The sequence below is a fragment of the Phocoena phocoena genome, chromosome 1 (assembly GCF_963924675.1).
Source record: "Phocoena phocoena chromosome 1, mPhoPho1.1, whole genome shotgun sequence".
Lineage (NCBI taxonomy): Eukaryota > Metazoa > Chordata > Mammalia > Artiodactyla > Phocoenidae > Phocoena > Phocoena phocoena.
Window position 1 is genome coordinate 165,706,131 of NC_089219.1, and position 22,196 is coordinate 165,728,326.

The window sequence follows — 22,196 nt, forward strand, 5'->3', positions numbered from 1 at the left end:
CAGACACAGATACAGAACAGTTCCCAACATGTGCCGGGTGTCCAGTAAATATTTTTTTGAAGGAGTGAACGAACTGAAGTACCGTTTGCCAGACCATGTATGCCATCATTTAAAAGCATCTTTCTCCCTGGTATCCAGAAACTCCCATGTGCAATGACATCCCCTAGTGGTGAAGTACCTGCTATGCACCCGTTTGTGCCCGTGTCCATTTTTTCTTTCACTTTTTTAAAATAAATTTTTATTGGAGTATAGCTGCTTTACAATGTTGTGTTAGTTTCTGCTGTACATCAAAGAGAATCAACAATACATATACATATAACCCCTCTTTTTTGTATTTCCTTCCATTTAGGTCACCACAGAGCACTGAATAAAGTTCCCTGTGCTATGCAGTAGGTTCTCATTCATTATCTATTTTATACATAGTAGTGTAAAAATGTCAATCTCCCAATTCATCCCACCGCCCCCCCTTCCAAGGGGGACTTGAACTTTTAATATGCTTTGATATTGCACGTTTTCATGTATAACGTGTCATTTTTATAAGTACCGTATTTGAATGTCTGCATGATTCCTAGGTAAGAAGGCCATACAGTTGCTTTAATAGAATCCTCCCTATTACTGCAGTTGACTTCTATAGCCAGGACCTTCCCAGCCCCTGAGGGAGAACAGTAGAACTGGAAGGCCAGGAATATTAAGGCCGGTGCTGTAGAGCTGGAGAAGGTGGGTCTGAGCAGCCAGCCCAATCCGCAGCCCTGAGATTTATCCTTATTGAAATGTATAGCTCTAGTCTATTTCTTCCTTTTTTTAGAGATTTTTTTTTTGATGTGGACCATTTTTAAAGTCTTTATTGAATTTGTTACAATACTGCTTCTGTTTTATGTTTCGGTTTTTTGGCCACGAGGCATGTGGGATCTTAGCTCCCTGACCAGGGATCAAACCTCCACCCCCTGCATTGGAAGGTGAAGCCTTAATCACTGGACTGCCAGGGAAGTCCCTCTTCCTCTCTCTTTCTTCCCCCCTCCCTCCCTCCTTCCCTTCCTTCCTTCCTTTCTTTCCAGTTCATACTTATTTTCCCCCAGAATAATAGAATATTACTCTATGTTCAGAATCTGTAGACTTCACACTAGATTCAGGTTATCGTATATTTTATTACATGGATGATAAAAAGCTTTTATTCTACAAGACCACTTTAAAATCATACATGTGTGATGAGAAGTATTTATCATTTCTTCTAAAAACTTTAGATGTATTTTTGGATTTACTCCTCATAAATGTAAACAGTATGATAGGCATTAAAACCCCTGTGTTATCGACGAGGAAGCAGAGCCCTGGCGAGGCTGAGTTGCAGTAGGGTGCTGAGAGCAGCTGCTCTGGGGGTCAGACTGGTGGCTGGCGAAACAGCGCACAAGCTTGACTTTGAATCCTGCCTCCACCATGTACCAGCTGTGTAATCTTGGCCTGCTACTTAACACTTTTAAACCTCAGTTTCTCCATCTGTGAAATGTGGATAGCAATGAGACCAATCTCATAGAGCACTCATGAGTATTAAATGAACCAATCTATGTATAGTACCCGACAGGTAGTAAGTGCTCAACAAAGGTAAGTACTATTTCTACCGCTGCTACTCTTAATAGTACAGTATCATTGGGCCAGATCAGGCCTTTTGTACTTTCCTGAGTGATGGTTTTGGAAGAAATTGACTTGGTTTTCTGAAACTCTTCAAGACATCTGGGAAACTTGTGACTTTTCTGTCTGGTGATGACAGTCATTCCATTTTGCAAAGAGCCCGTGGTCATATCAGAAAGTCTCTAGACAGTCATTCATATAACAATTAGCAATTTTCGAAGGACTTTGACACACATTAGTTCTCATTTGATTCTCAAATGACCCCATGTAACAAGCCTAGTTAATTTAATACTGGACTTCAGGAAATGGATGTCAGAGCCCTGAGATGGAGTTTCGTAATTGGTCAGTGGGGTGTTTGAACTCCTGTCTTCTGGCTTCCAGTTCTGCTGTTTCCACTAGGCTGTGACTTTAACTCCTTGTTAATCATGTTGCTATTTCAGAATCTGGTGAAAGCTAAGAAAACACATGTTAATGTTACTCCCAATTTTCATGCAATACCTGAAGTTCACAGACCCCTTGAAGGTCATCAGTGAATCTCTTTTAGGAGCCCACAGACCCAGACCAAGATTCTCTGCTGTCAGTGTCGCCACCGATCTCTGAAAGCGATTCAGGGTTGAAATCAGAAATTCAGGTTTGGTGGGGATCACTTCCTCACATCGCTGATAAAGGAAGCCCCTAGACCCCTGGACCTTGCTGGATGGAGAGCTCCTGGGGCCAGGACCTTGGACCTCTCCTGTTTACTGTCATGTGCCCCCATCCACCCAGTGTCCGACACACGACAGATATGCGACAGATGTAGTGAATGACGAGCGAATGAATTTTAAATCTTTGTCTTTCATTCTCCTCAACGGGTCCCATCTTAACTTTGCAATTGCCCTGCCTTTTAGCCACACCCCAATGAGGTGGACAAGAAGACGGCCAGCTCTGGAGCCTGTTTGAGAAGCTTGCAGGAAAGGTGAGTACAGGGCATAGACAAGCTCCCAGACAGGCAGGAGAGTGTTCTGGAAAGCTCAGCTCACCTGAGTCTTTCCCCTCGCATCTCCGTGAGTATAAACGATGAGGCCGCAGGTCTCCGGTCCCCCAACTCTGTCTGTTGCCACTTTCCTGTCTTAAACCTGAGAGGCCTTTCCTGCACTGCTGGGGAGAGGAATCTTGGGACCAAGGCCATTTTTCTTGCTGTGTTGACTGCTTTTTGAGAAAACAGAAAATCCGAATCTCCAGATCCTACCAAAAGCCTTTCTGTGTGTAAACTGGCCCTGTTGGATCAGAGCCCTGACTTTATAAAAAGCGGGGAGGCAAAACTTCCCTATATCAATATCCTTCAGAGGTGAGAGGAATCGCTCAGCCCAGGTGGCAGGCGGCTCAGTTAACCTGGCCTGGGATTACTGTTCACCGGCCCGCCACCCTGCCTGCCCTCAGGGACACCAGCGGAGCTTGGGCTGCGGAATTCAAGTTGGCCCAGGTGCCGGCACCGCTCAGGGGCACATGGAGCCAGGGGAAGATACTGGTGTGCCCCCTGCTTCTTCCCTCCCTGTCCTGCTGACTTAGTTTATTGTGATTCCAGTCCTGTGAGGCCATAAGTCAGAGCAGACTCAGGACTGCAAGTGTCAAAACTGGCCCCACAGATACAGTGAACGCACTGCTCTTTGAAGGATAATAAGGTTTGCCAAAGGGCCTTGGAAGGCATCCGTCATCTTGGGCGGCCATAACAATGTACTGCAGACTGGGAAGTGTATGAAACAGAATAAACAGAAATTTGTTTCTCACAGTTCTGGAGGCTGGAAGTCTGAGATCAGGCATGGTTGGATTCTAGGGAGGGCCTTCCTCTAGCTTGCAGACTGTTGAAGTCTCGCTGTGTCCTCACAAGGTGGAAAGAGGGTGAGGGATCTGTCTGGGGTTCCTTTTATAAGGGCATTAATCCCACTCAAAAGGGCTTCACCCTTGGGCTTCCCTGGTGACGCAGTGGTTGAGAGTCCGCCTGCTGATGCAGGGGACACGGGTTCGTGCCCGGTCTGGGAAGATCCCACATGCCGCGGAGGGGCTGGGCCCGTAAGCCATGGCCACAACGGGAGAGGCCACAACAGTGAGAGGCCCGCATACCACAAAAAAAGAGCTTCACCCTCATGACCTAATCACCTCCCAAAAGTCTCTCCTCCTAATACTATGACACTGGGGATTGGATTTCAACATATGAATTTTTGGGGACACAAACACTCAGTCCATAACAGAAGGTAAAAACAATGCTCTCCACCTTGCAGGGAAGCTCAGAGCCACTTTCTAGATTGAAGGATAGCATAGAAGAAAATACATCAGAATCCTTGCAGAAGATAAAACCTGGGAACAAAATTCCTTTATATAGCCATTAAAAAAAGCTTTGCAAACATGAGTCAATCTGTGTTTTAGATGGGCGCTCAGACCAGTGTTTTTGCTAACAAAACCTTGTTGCCTTAGCTGCCAAGGGACCATATTTTATTTAGAACATCAAGACTGATAACAAAGTAAAAGTTCCTATTTGTATAGTTTTTCACATACCTTATCTTTTCTCTCCGGCCTGGTGGGACAGTATTGGTCACTGTCCCTGCTCTGCGGGTGAAGGGTCAGGCACAGAGAGTTAGGGAGCTTGCTGGGGCACAAGGCCCGGTGAGGGATAGGCCAAGATCTCAACATCCCATTCTTGGCCTGGAGGCTTTTCAGAGCGTCCCCAGGTCTTATTATTGGGACTGACCGTGCCGTGCTTGAATGAGGCCAGCTGTGCTCACAGGCAAGGCTTCCCTGTGCAGCTCCCACCTCCCTGGTTTCTGGTAGAATAGCCTGGGCCTGGCTGGTGGAGGCGGGGAGAAGTGGGGCCCCATGGGGACAAGTGATGAGACCACACCTCGCCAGAGGAAGTGACTTGGCTAAGGTCGCATGGAGAGTAAGGGACGGAGTCACGACTGGAACCCAGATCTCAGTCCAGCATCCCTTCTCTGAGCCTCATTCATCGTCCTGCCCGAGGTCTGCCCTCCAGCTCAGAGTTAAGGGACGAACCGTCCTACTGGCTCAGTGTTTATCCCAAATGCACGTGGGAAATCCTACTCCCCTAAATTTCTACTTCCAGTTTGAGATGGGCTATGCGTGAAATAGCAACTCCCATAGGTGCAGTGAGGAAAGCGGGCACTTTGGGGTGAGACAGTCTTAGGTTTCTGCCACTGGTGGCTGTGAACCCCCAGCAGTTACATCACATGGAAATGACGATTACATGGTGAATGTATGTGGTGTTTAGCAATCACAGTTTCCTTAACTCTAACATGGGTGCAGAGCTGTTGTGAGGGTTTGAGGATGTCCCACATCAGGTGTGTGACCTGTCAGCACTGCCTCCTATTATTGCTTCTTGCCATGTCTTGGTCTTGGGTTAGACAAGCCCAGAGAGAGGCAGCAGGCACCGTGTGCAGCCTTCTGCAGAAGGTGTACCCCGCTCACGCCATTAATATACACTTCCCACCCGGCTATGGGGGCCCCAGAGAAACTGTGAATTGGAGTTTTTTAAAGATGTCGCAGCCTTTTAAAATCATAGAGTCAGTGGACCTGGTGTCTGACTCTACATGAACTTAATGTCTTGAAACGCTTGTCAGGGCCTGACGTGATTTGCATTTGGGTTCCTCTTTCTAGGATTCTGAGATCAGTGTCAATGAGCTCAAGACGGCTCTGAATGAGGTGTTTTCCAAATGTAAGTTCTTCCTTGGGGCTTTTCAGGAAGTCTGGGAGCCTAAGACAGATGCTGGGGTGGGGGTGGGGTAAGGATGGGTGCAGGCACTGGGCCAGGGGCACTGCAGATGGGGACAAGGGGCCTTTGGCCTCTGGCCCGGGGCCCTGATTCCCTCTGGGCTGATGGAGCATCCAGCAGGTGGGAGAGGCTGGAGCGGGAGGGGTGCTGGGCAGGATGAAGGCGGGGCTGGTGCTGGGGCCAACCGGCCCTGCAGGAAAGAGTCCTGAGTCTTGGGAGGAAAGAAGTTGGGCTGAGAGTAAGTGAAATTTTCCCGCCAAATTAATAACTTTGCTACAGTGGGAAACTGCGCAGCTTGAAGATCTTGTTCTGTAGTGCATCCCTGGGGAAAGCGTGTGGAGGGGAGGATTCTGACTGTCCTAGGTCGTGACAGTTCTCCGTCTTTAGACTTTAGCAAGCCCCGGGGGCTGTCAGAGGATCAAGCTGCACCCAGGTTGAGGAAAGCCTTGCTCCTTCCCTCTGAACCGCAGCCCCATGTAAGCTGGCACGGAACTGGCTTCTTGTTGGGCCCAGGGATGGGCCAGGGTCAGGCTTCCGCCTGGTTGAGTGATGGGCATGTTCACCCATGGCAACAGGACAGGGGGTGAGCATGCAGGATGGAGGGGCAAGGCCGGGTGTGTGCCCACCTGGGGCCGAGCAGCTCCCCAGGGCTCAGAGCCCAGGCGCAGGCTCAGAGACACCCCGCCCTGCTCCAGCTCTCCCTCCTGCCTTGCAGAGAAAGAGCCCAGGGAAGAAGGGAGGATTTTCAGGGCCTTTGGTTCCTTCCTGCCTTGGCTCTCAGGTGTGGGCAAGGTGAGTATGGAGCCAGGGACTCTCAGGTGTGGGCAAGGTGAGTATGGAGCCAGGGATGGCTGTAGCTCTCAGGAGATACCTGCAATTTAGCAGTAAGGATAACGGCTGCCGTTTGAGGGCTGTGTGTCATGGTTGAAAGCTTGGGCTATGCAGACGGGTGGCCTGCGTTTAAATCCCAGCTCTGCCTGGGTCGTGTGATCTTGAGCAAATTATTTAACCTCTCTGGGCCTCAGTTTCCTTATCTATAAAATAGGGATGAAAGTATCTACCACATGGGGTTATTTGGAGGAGTAGAAGCACAGTGCTTAGAACAGTACCTAGCCAATAAAAAGTTAGCTGGTTTATTAAGAACTTGCCATATACCAAGCACTATGCTAGGAAGTTCACTTCCATTATCTCATTTTAGCCCCAATTAGCTTTGGGGGCAAGTACTGTTCTTATTGATGCAGAAAGAAACCAAAGCTCAGAGATATTAGTTTGCTGAAGTCCCGGTGGCTTGTGAGTAGCAAAGCTGAGGTTCAGACACTGAACCCCGATGCCATTGCCCACCTGTGCCACCCCCAGGGGGCCCTGCCCAGGGGACTGCCGCCATGCTCTCTCCTTTTTGTGGCGCTCACACCTGGCTCCGTACTCTGGCTGGCGTCCTTGGTGGCTTCCTACCAGGGAGATTATTTCCCCTGCCTTCAAATGATCCTGATTCCCTCCCCTCTTTTCTATTTAAATATTTAGGAACAGACATCAAATTCGATGGATTCAACATCAACACTTGCAGGGAGATGATCAGCCTGATGGATGCATCCTTTAAATGTCACATTATTTTTACTCTGATCCTGATTTTCAGGACTCCTCCACCTCTCCCAGTGAGACGGAGGCAAGGGAAAGAGGGAGAAGGGAACCAGCATTTTCTGAGCATATGGCAGGTACTTGCTTGAGCTGTAAAGGAAGATGTCATCTCATTTTTGCTCCTCAGTAAGCGCGAGATGATCCATTTTACAGGTGAAGAAACCGAGATGTGCCCTGTTGAAGTGACTTGTTTAAAAATCCTTTAATTCAAAGACAGCAACTATGTGGCATTTGTGACCCGCCTCCTGTTCATCACAGTATTCCTCCCACGAGGCTCCTCCCACGAGGCTCCTCCCACGAGGCTCCTCCCACGAGGCCCCTCCCACGAGGCCCCTCCCTCCTCCTTCTCCCCGGCTGTTTCTATCCCCGGCTGTCTTTGTCTCCCAGTATTGACACGGCCACCACCAGTAGTTGAGAAATATCACACAGGATAAAACCTTTTTGTCACTCTGACCCAGTTTAACCCTCGCTGTGTATTGAAGAATGAGTAAGAGACTTGGGGAGGAATGGGGAAGGTTAGGGCATCCTAGGTGGAAGGAACGGCTTAAATGAAGCGCAGAGTGGGGAACGGTGGAACATCACTTACTTGAAACTTGGCCTCAGGTGGGTCCAGGTTACCGTTCTCCATGGTGGTGCTGGTGAAGGTGATTTCTTTGAAAACTGGAGCCTAGGAGGGTGCCCCTCAGTTCTGAGGGCTTCATCCGTGATAAGATCTGATGACCTTTGGGGCGGTGGGAATGAACTGTACTTACACGGTAGTCACGCAGAGCGGTCCTGGTTAGCCAGCACGCGTGTGCTGCCCTCTGCTGGGGGTGTCAGCCACGGAGAGCGGGTGCTATCCCTGTGGTCCCAGAGCTTCAGACGCTGGGACTCTCCAGCCCTGTGTCCTTCTATGAGGTCGGCATGGTCCACAGTTTAATTCGTGAGCCGCAAAGAACTGTTAAGCATCGATACATTTTTCTACAAATAGTTCCTTGATTTCTGAATCATTCTTCTCAAACTTGCCTATCGACTTTAACTTAGATTTGAGGGTGACCTTGTAGTCACTCACTCATTGTTCCCAGGGGTATTTGCATTTTCATGGCTCCAGGAGGACTGTGACTCAGTCATTCTTCAAGAGGGTCTGTTCCACGGTTTGGATGCTTTGGGGCAGTGGTTCCGAACCCGGATATGCAGCAGAGCTGCCCATGGAGCCTTGTGTAAATATAACAGCTTTATTGAAATATAATTCACATACCATCCAATGTACCCATTTATAGGGTACCGTTCAATGGTTTTTAGTATATTCACAGAGTTGTATAAACATCAACCACCCATTTTAGAGCATTTTTATCACCCCCAAAAGAGACCCTGCACCCATATTAGCAGTCACTCCCCTTTTCCTCTCAACAACCTGAAACCCTCTGCCCTACAACAACTTTGTCTATAGATTTGCCTGTTCTGGATATTTTCATGTAAATGGAATCATATAACATGTGGTCCACTATAGCATGTATCAGCACTTAAAAACCATGAGGTTTTAACAATCCAGTTGCCTGAGTCTCACTCCTGGAGATGCTGATTCATTAAGTCTGGGATGGGGCCCGGGAGCCTGTAGGCAATTCCATCTGGGATTAAGGATACATTGGTGCTCTGGGACAAGGGCTTTGGAACAGACAGGAGTCCAAGTTCTGGCTCCACCACAGTTATTGAATGCTCTGAACCTCAGTTTCTTCTCCCGGAAAATGGAATAACAATATGTAGCTTGTGAGGATGAAATGAGATACAAGTATACATGGGACTAGCTAGACCAGAGCGTTAGCCCTCCTTGTAGACTACTTTTCTCAGGTATGTTGGTTGAAGTATTAGGACTTGAAGGCTGTGGTGCATCCAACACTCAGCGTGGATCGTGGAAATAAGGACACAGACTTTCTTAAAGGGTGAGGTTTATACTCGTGGGTGTAAATGTGACTTATTGTTTAGCTAGTTGAAGGAGGTGGGAATGATGTTCTCTTTCAGAATTTTAACACCTGAGCTGTAACACACTGGTGTCTAGTGATTAGTTGGGATGGCTGAGAAAAGGGTAGAGTTTCAAAGAGACTGAACTTCATGAGGGTAGGGACAGTTCAAAACCAGCCCCCCAGGTCGAGCCCAGTGCTTAATCAATATTGCTGCACACAGAGAATTGCACACAACCCCTGGCCTGTTTGGGTTGAGCAGTGGCCTCTGAGCCAGCTGTGCTCCTGGGACCGTGTCCCAGGGTCCCAGGAATCACTGTTGAGAAGCTCAGAGCTCCTTCAGGACACCAGACAAACATCTGTAGACCATGTGGCAGAGAATCCCGATCCCGTGCTCCTGAGGACTCTTCTGATAACATTAAAAAAAATATATTTATTTATTTGGCTGTGCCGGGTCTTAGTTGTGGCACGCAGGATCTTCATTGCCGTGTGTGAGATCTTCGTTGCGGCATGCGGGATCTTTAGTTGCGGCATGCGGGATCTTTAGTTGCGGCATGTGAACTCTTAGTTGTGGCATGTGGGATCTAGTTCCCTGACAAGGGATCGAACCCAGGCTCCCTGCGTTAGGAGCGCAGAGTCTTAGCCACTGGACCACGAGGGAAGTCCCTCTGATAACATTTTGACATCAACTATCAATGACATCAATATCAACCAGACATTCAAATCTGGAAGGGAATTTACAACAGACCATAGAGCTCAACCCCTCAATGACCCAGAATGACGAGGGTGCTGGATACTAATGAACGGAGGGCGTTAGGCTCCTGACTTGCCCTTTGCTCCTAGCTCTGTACCTGACCTCAAAGGAGGGCCTTGGTGAGTGTTTGACTCTTTAATCTTTATTTGAATTTGTCTCCCACCAACATTTCCCACCGTGACCCCAGGGCCCTGCTTACTACAGACACGGATGTTCACTGAGGTCTTAAGACACTCACTGTGCAAGGTCACAAGAGAACAAAATCCATAGAGCATGTGGAATCTGGGCTTGATCATGTTGGCCTTTAACCTGCTTAGAGCAATGGGATGGGCACCTTGGGGCTGGTGGAATTCAAGACGCTCTGGTTGAAGATTCAGAAGTAGCTGGTAACCCCTCTCTCCCTGTTGTGCATACTCTGGGCTCTTGTCACCGTCCTCTGTTCTGTTTCTAGACCCTCGCCTTCCGTGACACCCATTCCTGATCTATTTGCTGCCTTGGTCTGACCAGATCGTTCATCATGGTCAAAGGCAACACCAAACCTGGACATACCGTTCAGGAAGGACTAAGGAGTCAATGAGAGATTGCCAGTTCTGTCAACGGAAGTGCTGTCAATGTGCCAGTGCTGTCACAGGAAGTTCCCCTGTTCACAGGGCAAAAGGACTAGCACCGGCCCTCAGCCCAAGCTCTTAATTTTGTTCTGGAAACTTTTTGGGAGGAATCAGTGAAGCCTTCTCTGAGGGTGTCCCTGGCCTTCTGAGGAAGTGGTGGGGTGGAGGGAGATGGTTCTGCAGGGGCCACAAAAAGCTGTTTTCTACCTGGAAATTTTCTTCTACTTTACGAGATCTATCGGGAAACTGATTATAACCACTTGGGGACCATTGATGCCCACGAGATGAGGACAGCCCTGAAGAAGGCAGGTGAGGACACATCCTGTAGACAAGGTCTTGAGAGCCAGATGTGCTCACTTTATTTTATTTTAATTTTTAAAAACTTTTATTTATTTTTAACATTTTAATTGAAGTATAATTGCTTTACAATGGTGGGTTAGCTTCTGCTTTATAACAAAGTGAATCAGTTATACATATATCCCCATATCTCCTCCTTCTTGCGTCTCCCTCCCAGTCTCCCTATCCCACCCCTCTAGGTGGTCACAAAGCACTGAGTTGATCTCCCTGTGCTATGCAGCTGCTTCCCACTAGCTATCTATTTTACATTTGGTAGTATATATATGTCCATATATACACTACCACTCTCTCACTTTGTCCCAACTTCCCCTTCCCCATCTCCGTGTCCTCAAGTCCATTCTCTAGTGGGTCTGCATCTTTATTACCATCTTGCTCCTAGGTTCTTCATGCCTTTTTTTTTTTTTTTACATTCCATATATATATGTTAGCATACAGTATTTGTTTTTCTCTTTCTGACATACTTCACTCTGTATGACAGACTCTATGTCAATCCACTTCACTACAAATAACTCAATTTCACTCCTTTTTATGGCTGAGTAATATTCCATTGTATACATGTGCCACATCTTTTTTATCCATTCATCTGATGATGGACACTTAGGTTGTTTCCATCTCCTGGCTATTGTAAATAGAGCTGCAATGAACATTTTGGTACATGACTCTTTTTGAATTATGGTTTTCTCAGGGTATATGCCCAGTAGTGGGATTGCTGGGTCATATGGTAGTTCTATTTGTAGTTTATTAAGGAACCTCCATACTGTTCTCCATACTGGCTGTACCAATTCACATTCCCACCAGCAGTGCAAGAGTCTTCCCTTTTCTCCACACCCTCTCCAGCATTTATTGTTTCTAGATTTTTTGACGATGGTCATTCTGACTGGTGTGAGATGATATCTCATTGTAGTTTTGATTTGCATTTCTCTAATGATTAATGATGTTGAGCATTCTTTCATGTGTTTGTTGGCAGTCTGTATATCTTCTTTGGAGAAATGTCTATTTAGGTCTTCTGCCCATGTTTGGATTGGGTTGGCTGTTCTTTTGTTATTGAGCTGCATGAGCTGCTTGTAAATTTTGCAGATTAATCCCTGTCAGTTGCCTCATTTGCAAATATTTTCTCCCATTCTGAGGGTTGTCTTTTGGTCTTGTTTATGGTTTCCCTTGCTGTGCAAAACTTTGAAGTTTCATTAGGTCCCATTTGTTTTCTTTTGTTTTTATTTCCATTTCTCTAGGAGGTGGGTCAAAAAGGATCTTGCTGTGATTTATGTCATAGAGTGCTCTGCCTGTTTTCCTCTAAGAGTTTGATAGTTTCTGGCCTTACACTTAGGTCTTTAATCCATTTTGAGGATGGTGTGTTTTTGTGTATGGTGTTAGGGAGTGTTCTAATCTCATACTTTTACATGTACCTGTCCAGTTTTCCCAGCACCACCTATTGTAGAGGCTGTCCTTTCTCCACTGTACATTCCTGCCTCCTTTATCAAAGATAAGGACCGTATGTGTGTGGGTTTATCTCTGGGCTTTCTACCCTGTTCCATTGATCTATCTTCCTGTTTCTGTGCCAGTACCATACTGTCTTGATTACTGTAGCTTTGTAGTATAGTCTGAAGTCAAGGAGCCTGATTCCTCCAGCTCCGTTTTTCGTTCTCAATATTGCTTTGGCTATTCGGGGTCTTTTGTGTTTCCATACAAATTGTGAAATTTTTTGTTCTAGTTCTGTGAAAAATGCCAGTGGTAGTTTGATAGGGATTGCATTGAATCTGTACATTGCTTTGAGTAGTAGAGTCATTTTCACAATGTTGATTCTTCCAATCCAAGAACATGGTATATCTCTCCATCTATTTGTATCATCTTTAATTTCTTTCATCAGTGTCTTATAATTTTCTGCATACAGGTCTTTTGTCTCCTTAGGTAGGTTTATTCCTAGATATTTTATTCTTTTTGTCGCAATGGTAACTGGGAGTGTTTTCTTGATTTCACTTTCAGATTTTTCATCATTAGAGTATAGGAATGCCAGAGATTTCTGTGCATTAATTTTGTATCCTGCTACTTTACCAAATTCATTGATTAGCTCTAGTAGTTTTCTGGTAGCATCTTTAGGATTCTCTATGTACAGTATCATGTCAACTGCAAACAGTGACAGCTTTACTTCTCCTTTTCCAATTTGGATTCTTTTATTTCCTTTTCTTCTCTGATTGCTGTGGCTAAAACTTCCAAAACTATGTTGAATAAGAGTGGTGTGAGTGGGCAACCTTGTCTTGTTCCTGATCTTAGTGGAAATGCTTTCAGTTTTTCACCATTGAGGACGATATTAGCTGTGGGTTTGTCATATATGGCCTTTATTATGTTGAGGAAAGTTCCCTCTATGCCTACTTTCTGGAGGGTTTTTATCATAAATGTGTGTTGAAATTTGTCGAAAGCTTTCTCTGTGTCTATTGAGATGACCATATGGTTTTTCTCCTTCAATTTTTTAATATGGTGTATCACATTGACTGATTTGCATATATTGAAGAATCCTTGCATTCCTGGAATAAACCCCACTTGATCGTGGTATATGATCCTTTTAATATGCTGTTGGATTCTGTTTGGTAGTATTTTGTTGAGGATTTTTGCATCTATGTTCATCAGTGATATTGGCCTGTAGTTTTCTTTCTTTGTGATATCCTTGTCTGGTTTTGGTATCAAGGTGATGGTGGCCTTGTAGAATGAGTTTGGGAGTGTTCCTCCCTCTGCTATATTTTGGAAGCATTTGAGAAGGATAGATGTTAGCTCTTCTCTAAATGTTTGATAGAATTCGCCTGTGAAGCCATCTGGTCCTGGGCTTTTGTCTGTTGGAAGATTTTTAATCACAGTTTCAATTTCAGTGCTTGTGATTGGTCTGTTCATATTTTCTATTTCTTCCTGATTCAGACTTGGCAGGTTGTGCATTTCTAAGAATTTGTACATTTCTTCCAGGTTGTCCATTTTATTGGCATAGAGTTGCTTGTAGTAATCTCTCATGATCTTTTGTATTTCTGTAGTGTCAGTTGTTCTCCTTTTTCATTTCTAATTCTATTGATTTGAGTCGTCTCCCTTTTTTTCTTGATGAGTCTGGTTAATGGTTTATCAATTTTGTTTATCTTCTCAAAGAACCAGCTTTTAGTTTTATTGAACTTTGCTATCACTTCCTTCATTTCTTTTTCATTTATTTCTGATGTGATCTTTATGATTTCTTTCTTTCTGCTAACGTTGGGGTTTTTTTGTTCTTCTTTCTCTAATTGCTTTAGGTTCAAGGTTAGGTTGTTTATTCGAGATGTTTCCTGTTTCTTAAGGTAGGATTGTATTGCTATAAAATTCCCTCTTAGAACTGCTTTTGCTGCATCCCATAGATTTTGGGTCGTCGTGTCTCCATTGTCATTTGTTTCTAGGTATTTTTTGATTTCCTCTTTGATTTCTTCAGTGATCACTTCGTTATTAAGTAGTGTATTGTTTAGCCTCCGTGTGTTTGTATTTTTTACAGATCATTTGCTGTAATTGATATCTAGTCTCATAGCATTGTGGTTGGAAAAGATACTTGATATGATTTCAATTTTCTTAAATTTACCAAGGCTTGATTTGTGACCCAAGATATGATCTTTCCTGGAGAATGTTCCATGAGCACTTGAGAAAAATGTGTATTCTGTTGTTTTTGGATGGAATGTCCTATAAATATCAATTAAGTCATCTTGTTTAATGTATCATTTAAAGCTGTGTTTCCTTATTTATTTTCATTTTGGATGATCTGTCCATTGGTGAAAGTGGGGTGTTAAAGTCCCCTACCATGAATGTGTTACTGTCGATTTCCCCTTTTATGGCTGTTAGTATTTGCCTTATGTATTGAGGTGCTCCTATGTTGGGTGCATAAATATTTACAATTGTTATATCTTCTTCTTGGATCAATCCCTTGATAATTATGTAGTGTCCTTCTTTGTCTCTTCTAATAGGTTTTGTTTTAAAGTCTATTTTGTCTGATATGAGAATTGCTACTCCAGCTTTCTTTTGGTTTCCATTTGCATGGAATATCTTTTTCCATCCCCTTACTTTCAGTGTGTATGTGTCTCTAGGTCTGAAGTGGGTCTCTTGTAGACAGCATATATATGGGTCTTGTTTTTGTATCCATTCAGCCAATCTGTGTCTTTTGGTGGGAGCATTTACATTTAAGGTAATTATCAATATGTATGTTCCTATTCCCATTTTCTAAATTGTTTTGGGTTCGTTATTGTAGGTCTTTTCCTTCTCTTGTGTTTCTTGCCTAGAGAAGTTCCTTTAGCATTTGTTGTAAAGCTGGTTTGGTGGTGCTGAACTCTCTCAGCTTTTGTTTGTCTGTAAAGGTTTTAATTTCTCCATCAAATCTGAATGAGATCCTTGCTGGTTAGAGTAATCTTGGTTGCAGGTTTTTCTCCTTCATCACTTTCAGTATGGCCTGCCACTCGCTTCTGGCTTGCAGAGTTTCTGCTGAGAGATCAGCTGTTAACCTTATGGGGATTCCCTTGTGTGTTATTTGTTGTTTTTCCCTTGCTGCTTTTAATATGCTTTCTTTGTATTTAATTTTTGACAGTTTGATTAACATATGTCTAGGCGTATTTCTCCTTGGATTTATCCTGTATGGGACAAAAAAAAAAAAAAAAAATAAAACCTAGTACCAATTTGTGACTGAGCTATTCCAATTTTATGAATTAATCTTTAAAAAAATTCATCAATCAAATCAACACCAGATGATAAAGAATTTTTACTGAAATTTGTCTTTTAACACCTCCAAAACAGAAACAACCCAAATGTCTAAGAAAATGTTAATAATAACATATTTTCACATATTCAGCTATGTAATACAATTAGGAATAAAAATGATGATTTCAAAAAAAAACAAATCCGGACAGACAGAACCCTGGGACAAATGGTAAAAGCAAAACTATACAGACAGGATCACACACAGAAGCATATGCATACACACTCACAAAAAGAAATAAAAGGGGGAAAAAAAAAATCGTTGCTCCCAAAGTCCACCTCCTGAATTTGGGATGATTCATTGTCTATTCAGGTATTCCACAGATGCAGGGTACATCAAGTTGATTGTGGAGATTTAATCCGCTGCTCCTGAGGCTGCTGGGAGAGATTTCCCTTTCTCTTCTTTGTTCGCACAGCTCCCAGGGGCTCAGCTTTGGATTTGGCCCCGCCTCTGCGTGTAGGTCGCCGGAGGGCGTCTGTTCTTCGCTCAGACAGGACAGGGTTAAAGGAGCCGCTGATTCGGGGGCTCTGGCTCACTCAGGCCGAGGGGGAGGGAGGGGCACGGAGTGCGGGGCGGGCCTGCGGCGGCAGAGGCGTTGTGACGTTGCGGCAGAGGCCGGCGTGACGTTGCACCAGCCTGAGGCGCGCCGTGCGTTCTCCCGGGAAAGTTGTCCCTGGATCTTGGGACCCTGGCAGTGGCGGGCTGCACAGTCTCCCCGGAAGGGGGTGTGGACAGTGATCTGTGCTTGTACACAGGCTTCTTGGTGGCAGCAGCAGCGGCCTTAGCATCTCATGCCCGTCTCTGGGGTCCGCGCTTTTAGCCGCGGCTCACGCACGTCTCTGGAGCTCCTTTAAGCAGCGCTTTAATCCCCTCTCCTCGGGCACCAGGAAACAAAGCAGGAAGAAAAAGTCTCTTGTCTCTTTGGCAGCTCCAGACTTTTCCCGGACTCCCTCCCGGCTAGCTGTGGTGCACTAGCCCCTTCAGGCTGTGTTCACGCCACCAACCCCAGTCCTCTCCGTGAGCTCCGACCGAAGCCCGAGCCTCAGCTCCCAGCGCCGCCCACGCGGGCGGGGGACCAGACAAGCCTCTCGGGCTGGTGAGTGCCTGTAGGCCCTGATCCTCTGTGCGGGAATCTCTCCGCTTTGCCCTCCGCACCCCTGTTGCTGTGCTCTCCTCCGCAGCTCCGAAGCTTCCCCCTCTGCCACCCGCAGTCTCCGCCCGCGAAGGGGCTTCTAGTGTGTGGAAACCTTTCCTCCTTCACAGCTCACTCCCACTGGCGCAGGTCCCGTCCCTATCCTTTTGTCTCTGTTTTTTCTGTTTTCGTTTGCCCTACCCAGGTACGTGGGGAGTTCCTTGCCTTTTGGGAGGTCTGAGGTCTTCTGCCAGCGTTCTGTAGGTGTTCTGTAGGAGTTGAGCCACATGTAGATGTATTTCTGATGTATTTGTGGGGAGGAAGGTGATCTCCGAGTCTTACTCTTCCGCCATCTTGAAGCTCCTCCTTTATTTATTTTTGACCGTGTCGGGTCTTGGTTGCGGCTTGCGGGAACTTTTGCTGTGGTGTGTGGGCTCTGTAGTTGCGGCACACGGGCTCTGTAGTTGTGGTGTGAGAGCTTAGCAGTTGCAGCACATGGGCTTAGTTGCCTCATGGCATGTGGGATCTTAGTTCCCCAACCAGGGATCGAACCTGCGTCCTCTGCATTGGAAGGTGGATTCTTAACCAATGGACCACCAGGGAAGTCCGCTAGATGTGCTCATTTTATTTTAATTATTTAAAAAATATTTCTGTATTTATTTGGCTGGACCGGGTCTTAGTTGCAGCATGAAGGATCCTTAGTTGCAGCATGGGGAAACTAGTTCCCCGACCACGGATTGAATCTGGGCCCCCTGCTTTGGGAGCACGGAGTCCCAACCACTGGACCACCAGGGAAGTCCCAAGACGTGCTCATTTTAAACTCTTAATATGATGGTTGCTAATGACCATCAGTGGCAGTTACCTTATGTTGGATGTCAATGTGACAACAAATATTTGTTGAGCACCTTCCTTATCTGGGGAGGAGGGAATGTTGCCGGATTCTTTAGACTTTTTCTAAGGACTTTGCTTGTTACTGGGAAGGTGACAGCAATCACAGGGGACGGGGCTGTGAAGGGGATGGTCAGGAGAGACCATCCCCTCACCTTCCCTGTTTTTTCTTGCTGGAGTCAATGTGATGCACAGCTGAGTTAGTATTGGAGCTACAGGCCTTATTCTTGGATCAGGGAGGAGGCTTATCCTGTTGAGGATTATCTAAAAGGAGACTGGATGACTAGACCCTTCTGGTATCTTCTGAGGGGGGCAGCGTCAGGCCTGAGCCAGCCCTAATTTCTGCTGTAGACAGGGCCGAGCCCCCCACTCCACCTATAACCTTGGCCCCCTTCTGCCCGTAGGTTTCACCCTTAGCAACCAGGTACAGCAGACCATTTCCATGCGGTATGCATGCAGCAAACTTGGCATCGACTTTGACAGCTTCCTTGCTTGTATGATCTGCCTGGAGACCCTCTTCAGTGAGTCACTCTCTCCTTTGACCCTATCTCATTTCTCCTGAGGTGCGGAGAGGGGCAGGGGGCAGGGCCAGCAAGCAGAACCAGACAGGCTTCAGAAACTGTGGCATCCTTGGGGGAGGGGAAGCAGAAACTAAAGCGGCCAAGGAAGCCCAAGCTGGCCACGCCTAAAGTGCTGCCTTCTCTGGGAGATTTAAAAAGATTGTTGTGGGCTTCCCTGGTGGCGCAGTGGTTGAGAGTCCGCCTGCCGCTGCGGGGGACACGGGTTCGTGCCCCGGTCCGGGAAGATCCCACGTGCCGCGGAGCGGCCGGGAGCTATGGCCGCTGAGCCTGCGCGTCCGGAGCCTGTTGCTCCGCAACGGGAGAGATAGTTGTGCACCTACTACATGCAGTCACTGGGCCAAAGGAATGAGTCCCAGCAACGGTCCTTAAGTGACTTTTAACATCTGTGCCTCCATGGGGATCATACTGAGAGCGTGTGTCCCTTCCCAGGGAGGGAATAGGGGTCTCCTTCTGGAAGCCTTTAGATGGTCTAGTGCCCCCTTGGGCTCATGCTAAGGTATCATATTAAGGGAGGGAGTTTTCCTTCCAGTGAGGGCTGGGAAGTGGTAAATTCTAATGGGGAAAGGTCAGTGACTGGATTACCCACAAATGGGGCAACCACCTCTGTTCCACGACCCCATCCCCAACCCCTGTTGAAAGAATTGCAAGTTTCTAGAGCTTGTGAGGGTGGAGGTGGCAAAAGGACCTTCTCTGCTCACATCTGGAGGTTTGTCTAATTGGGCAAGGGGACATCTGCTGTCTAAAACCCTCACCCTGGGCGCTGGATCCAGATCTAGCTTTTCGGGGTCCCTGAAGCTGAGTGGGAGCTGGGAAGGGTGCAGGGGCCGGGGGAAGGTACCAGGTGGGGTGGACAGAGACAGCTCTCTTTGGCTGTTCCAAAGTCCAGGAACATCCCCATCTGATTTCATTCGTTCTCTGTCATTCTAGAACTGTTCAGCCTTCTGGACAAGGACCGGAATGGCATTGTCCGGCTCTCTCTGGCAGAGGTAAGTGGTTTTGATAAACTGCTTGCTGGTGGTACTTGAACATTCTTGGATGGTATGGCTGCCGAGCGCTGTTCATTCACACTGACCTGTCTTATTTCCGTGCGGATACAACGCATGTTCTATGGCAGGCATTGCCGGGAGGAGTGAGATTGTCATCAATCTTTCAAATATTTTTATTTATTATTATTATTATTGTTTTAAAGATAAAGCTACAGTTACAGATCAGATCATTTCAAGGATGCAAGCTCTTATTAATTTGGATGGAATGGTGGGTGGTAGGTACAATTTAAAGTGCCTAACCTTTAGGACCAGGCATCTTTGATTGACGTCTAGAAGGATATCAGAAACAAAGAATTAAATTACTGTGTACAAAGCCCATAATGTCTTACGCTGACAACGTCGTGCCCTTCCCCTGTGGAGGGCTGCAGCCTATGCAGCAGGGCCTTTATTGGCCTGTGGGGATGCAGGTGTGGGCATGTGCTGAGGGGCCAGGCCAGGAGGCATTGCCCTAGAACTGTTTCTCAGGCAGAGGAACTAGAGCACCAGGTTATTCCTGGCCCTGCCTAGTTGTCTGGGTACAACCACTTCTTTTCTTCTCTAGAATGGGAATGTCATTGACCCCTTTCAGTGATCTAGGGAAGGCCCTCCTGGAAGCATGTCTGTGGATGTCTACAAACACCCGCTCCATAGTGTTGAACCTGAAACTTTTGGAAGTCCCTTTGGGGCTAAGCTTTTCCTAAGTCACTTTTCCATGGGGCTCTGGCTCAGAGGGTAGTGACCTAGTTAAGGGCTTCCTTGCTTCCTCCTGTTGAGCAGGGCACTTACTGGAGGACACAGCTAGAACAAGTCATACCACTTGAGGCAGGAGAGCGCCTCTGGCGCAGTCACACCAGCTCCTGAGGACCCTTGAGCTCACCCCGATCTTCTTATTTTGCGATGGCTGTGCTGTATGTTGGTCTGACCCAGGGTTCTGGACATTGGTGTTGCTCCCTGCCAGCCTGCCTGCCTCTTTTCTCCCTTTCTTTACAGTTTTGTGAACATTTATCCTCAAGGGGGCATTCACTGGTTATTCATCTCTTCCTTGCCATTTGTTGTTCCCTGAGATCCTGGCCTGTCCCACTGGAGCAGTCCGGGGAGCCCGAGATCTCTTTCAGCAGCATTTAAGCTGATCCCAGAGCACAATGGAGAGACAGAAATTAATTAAAGTTGTGGGTCAAAATGGTTTCTGCCTTCCTCTAGTGATATGTAATCTGGGGGGTGCCCTGGGGTGTTCCTGCTTTAGAAAAGACGTTCTTGAGCAATGACGCAGCCCAAAGCTGCTGAAAGATGTGAAATGTGGGTGAATTTCTTGGAGGAAAGGCCTGCTATAGATTAAACTGCCTCTGGGGACTGCCTTCAGGAAAGGAGCTGCCCCCGCCCTTCTGAGGAGGGTGCAGGGAGGGGCTGCTGGGGGGAGAGGCCTTTCTTCCTCACTTGCAGATGGGAGAAATTGCTATACTGCAGGTCAGCATGGGCTAAAGGAAAGGAAAGGATAGGAAAATTCTTGCTGAGGGGAATTCTTACCTGACAAATAGCTTGAGGGGAAATGCAGTTCAGGTTAGTTTTGCTCATGGCGGAACACAACGATCTTTGTTGTTGGTAAGAAAATAGGTGCCATAGCCTAGTGTCCTAATGGGTAGTTGGGGACAGAGCTGACTCTCATACGCAGATGTTGGAAATGAAGCGTACAGGAAGATGAGTGTCTTAGTCAGTTTGGGCTGTCTGAGCAAATACCAGAGACCAGGTGGCTTATAAAAAACAGACACATTTTTTTACAGTTGTGGAGGCTAGAAGTCCGAGATCAGAGCAGCATAGTTGGGTTCTGGAGATCTCTCTCAGACTATAGACTTCTCATTGTGTCCTCACAGGGTGGAGAGCAGAGGGGAAGCAAGATCTCTCATGATTCTTGGAAGAACACTAATCCCATTCATGAGGGCCCCACCCTCATGACCTTATCCAACCCTACTTAGACCCCAGGTCCCACCTCCTGATACCACCACATTGGGGGGTGTGGTTTCAACGTATGAATTCGAGGGGGATACAACCATTCAGCCCATAGCTGTGACCTACTGGAGAGAAAACACACATTTATGCCTTGGCCTCTGTATTAGTCTGATTAAAGGTTAACTTTTGACCTCCAGAAGTAGAGCTGGATGAACGTTCCTTATAGGGACATGATTTATATGTATGGTGTAACACCCGTCAGCTTGTTTTTTTTTTTGAAGTATAGTTGATTTACAATATCGTGTTAGTTTCATGTGTAGAGCAAAGTGATTCAGTTATATATATATATTTTTCAGATGATTTTCCATTATAGGTTATTACAAGATGTTGAATATAGTTCCCTGTGCTAAACAGTAGGACTTTGTTGTTTATCCATTCTATATATAATAGTTTGCATCTGCTAACTTCAATCTCCCAATCCATCCCTCCCCCCTCCTCCCCCTTGGCAACCTCAAGTTTGTTCTCTATGTCTGGGAGTCTGTTTTGTAAATAGGTTCATTTGGGTCATATTTTAGATTCCAAATGTAAGTGATATCATATGGTGTTTGTCTTTCTCTTTCTGACTTACTTCACTCAGTATGATAATCTCTGATTGCATCCATGTGGCTGCAGATGGCATTATTTTGTTCTTTTCATGGCTGAGTAGTATTCCATTTTGTGTGTGTGTGTGTGTGTGTGTGTGTGTGTGTGTGTGTGTGTATACATATATATATATGTATATAAACCACATCTTCTTTATCCATTCATCTGTTGATGGACACTTAGTTCGTTTCCATGTCTTGGCTATTGTAAATAGTGCTGCTATGAACATTGGGGTGCATGTATCTTTTTGAGTTAGGGTTTTCTTTTTTTTCCTGGATATATATCCAGGAGTGGGGTTGCTGGATCATATGGTAGCTCTATTTTTAGTTTTTTAAGGATCTTTCCATAGTGGCTGCACTAATTTACATTCCCAGTGTAAGAAGATTCCCTTTTCTCCACACCCTCTCTAGCATTTATTATTTGTAGACTTTTTGTTGATGGCCATTCTGACTGAACACCAGTCCGCTTTAATGCTGTCTTCAACTCTCCCAAGGCCCAGCGGGGAGAAGGGGTAGGCCCTTAACTGAAGGGGACTGTGGGAGCTCTGGGATCCCACCCCTCAGGGAGAG

The 22,196-nt window shown here is 46.2% G+C and overlaps 1 protein-coding gene across 1 annotated transcript in view; it reads left to right on the forward strand.

Annotated features, from left to right (window-relative positions):
* Positions 1 to 19,963, forward strand: part of LOC136118565 (calpain-8-like) — a 49,453-nt gene extending 29,490 nt beyond the window's left edge. The window contains 9 exon segments of the mRNA XM_065871797.1: positions 2,511 to 2,529; positions 2,532 to 2,578; positions 5,272 to 5,329; positions 6,908 to 6,972; positions 10,030 to 10,094; positions 10,547 to 10,629; positions 17,840 to 17,956; positions 18,944 to 19,001; positions 19,939 to 19,963. Coding sequence (XP_065727869.1) covers positions 2,511 to 2,529; positions 2,532 to 2,578; positions 5,272 to 5,329; positions 6,908 to 6,972; positions 10,030 to 10,094; positions 10,547 to 10,629; positions 17,840 to 17,956; positions 18,944 to 19,001; positions 19,939 to 19,963 — 537 coding nt within the window.
* Positions 19,964 to 22,196: the final 2,233 nt, after the last annotated feature.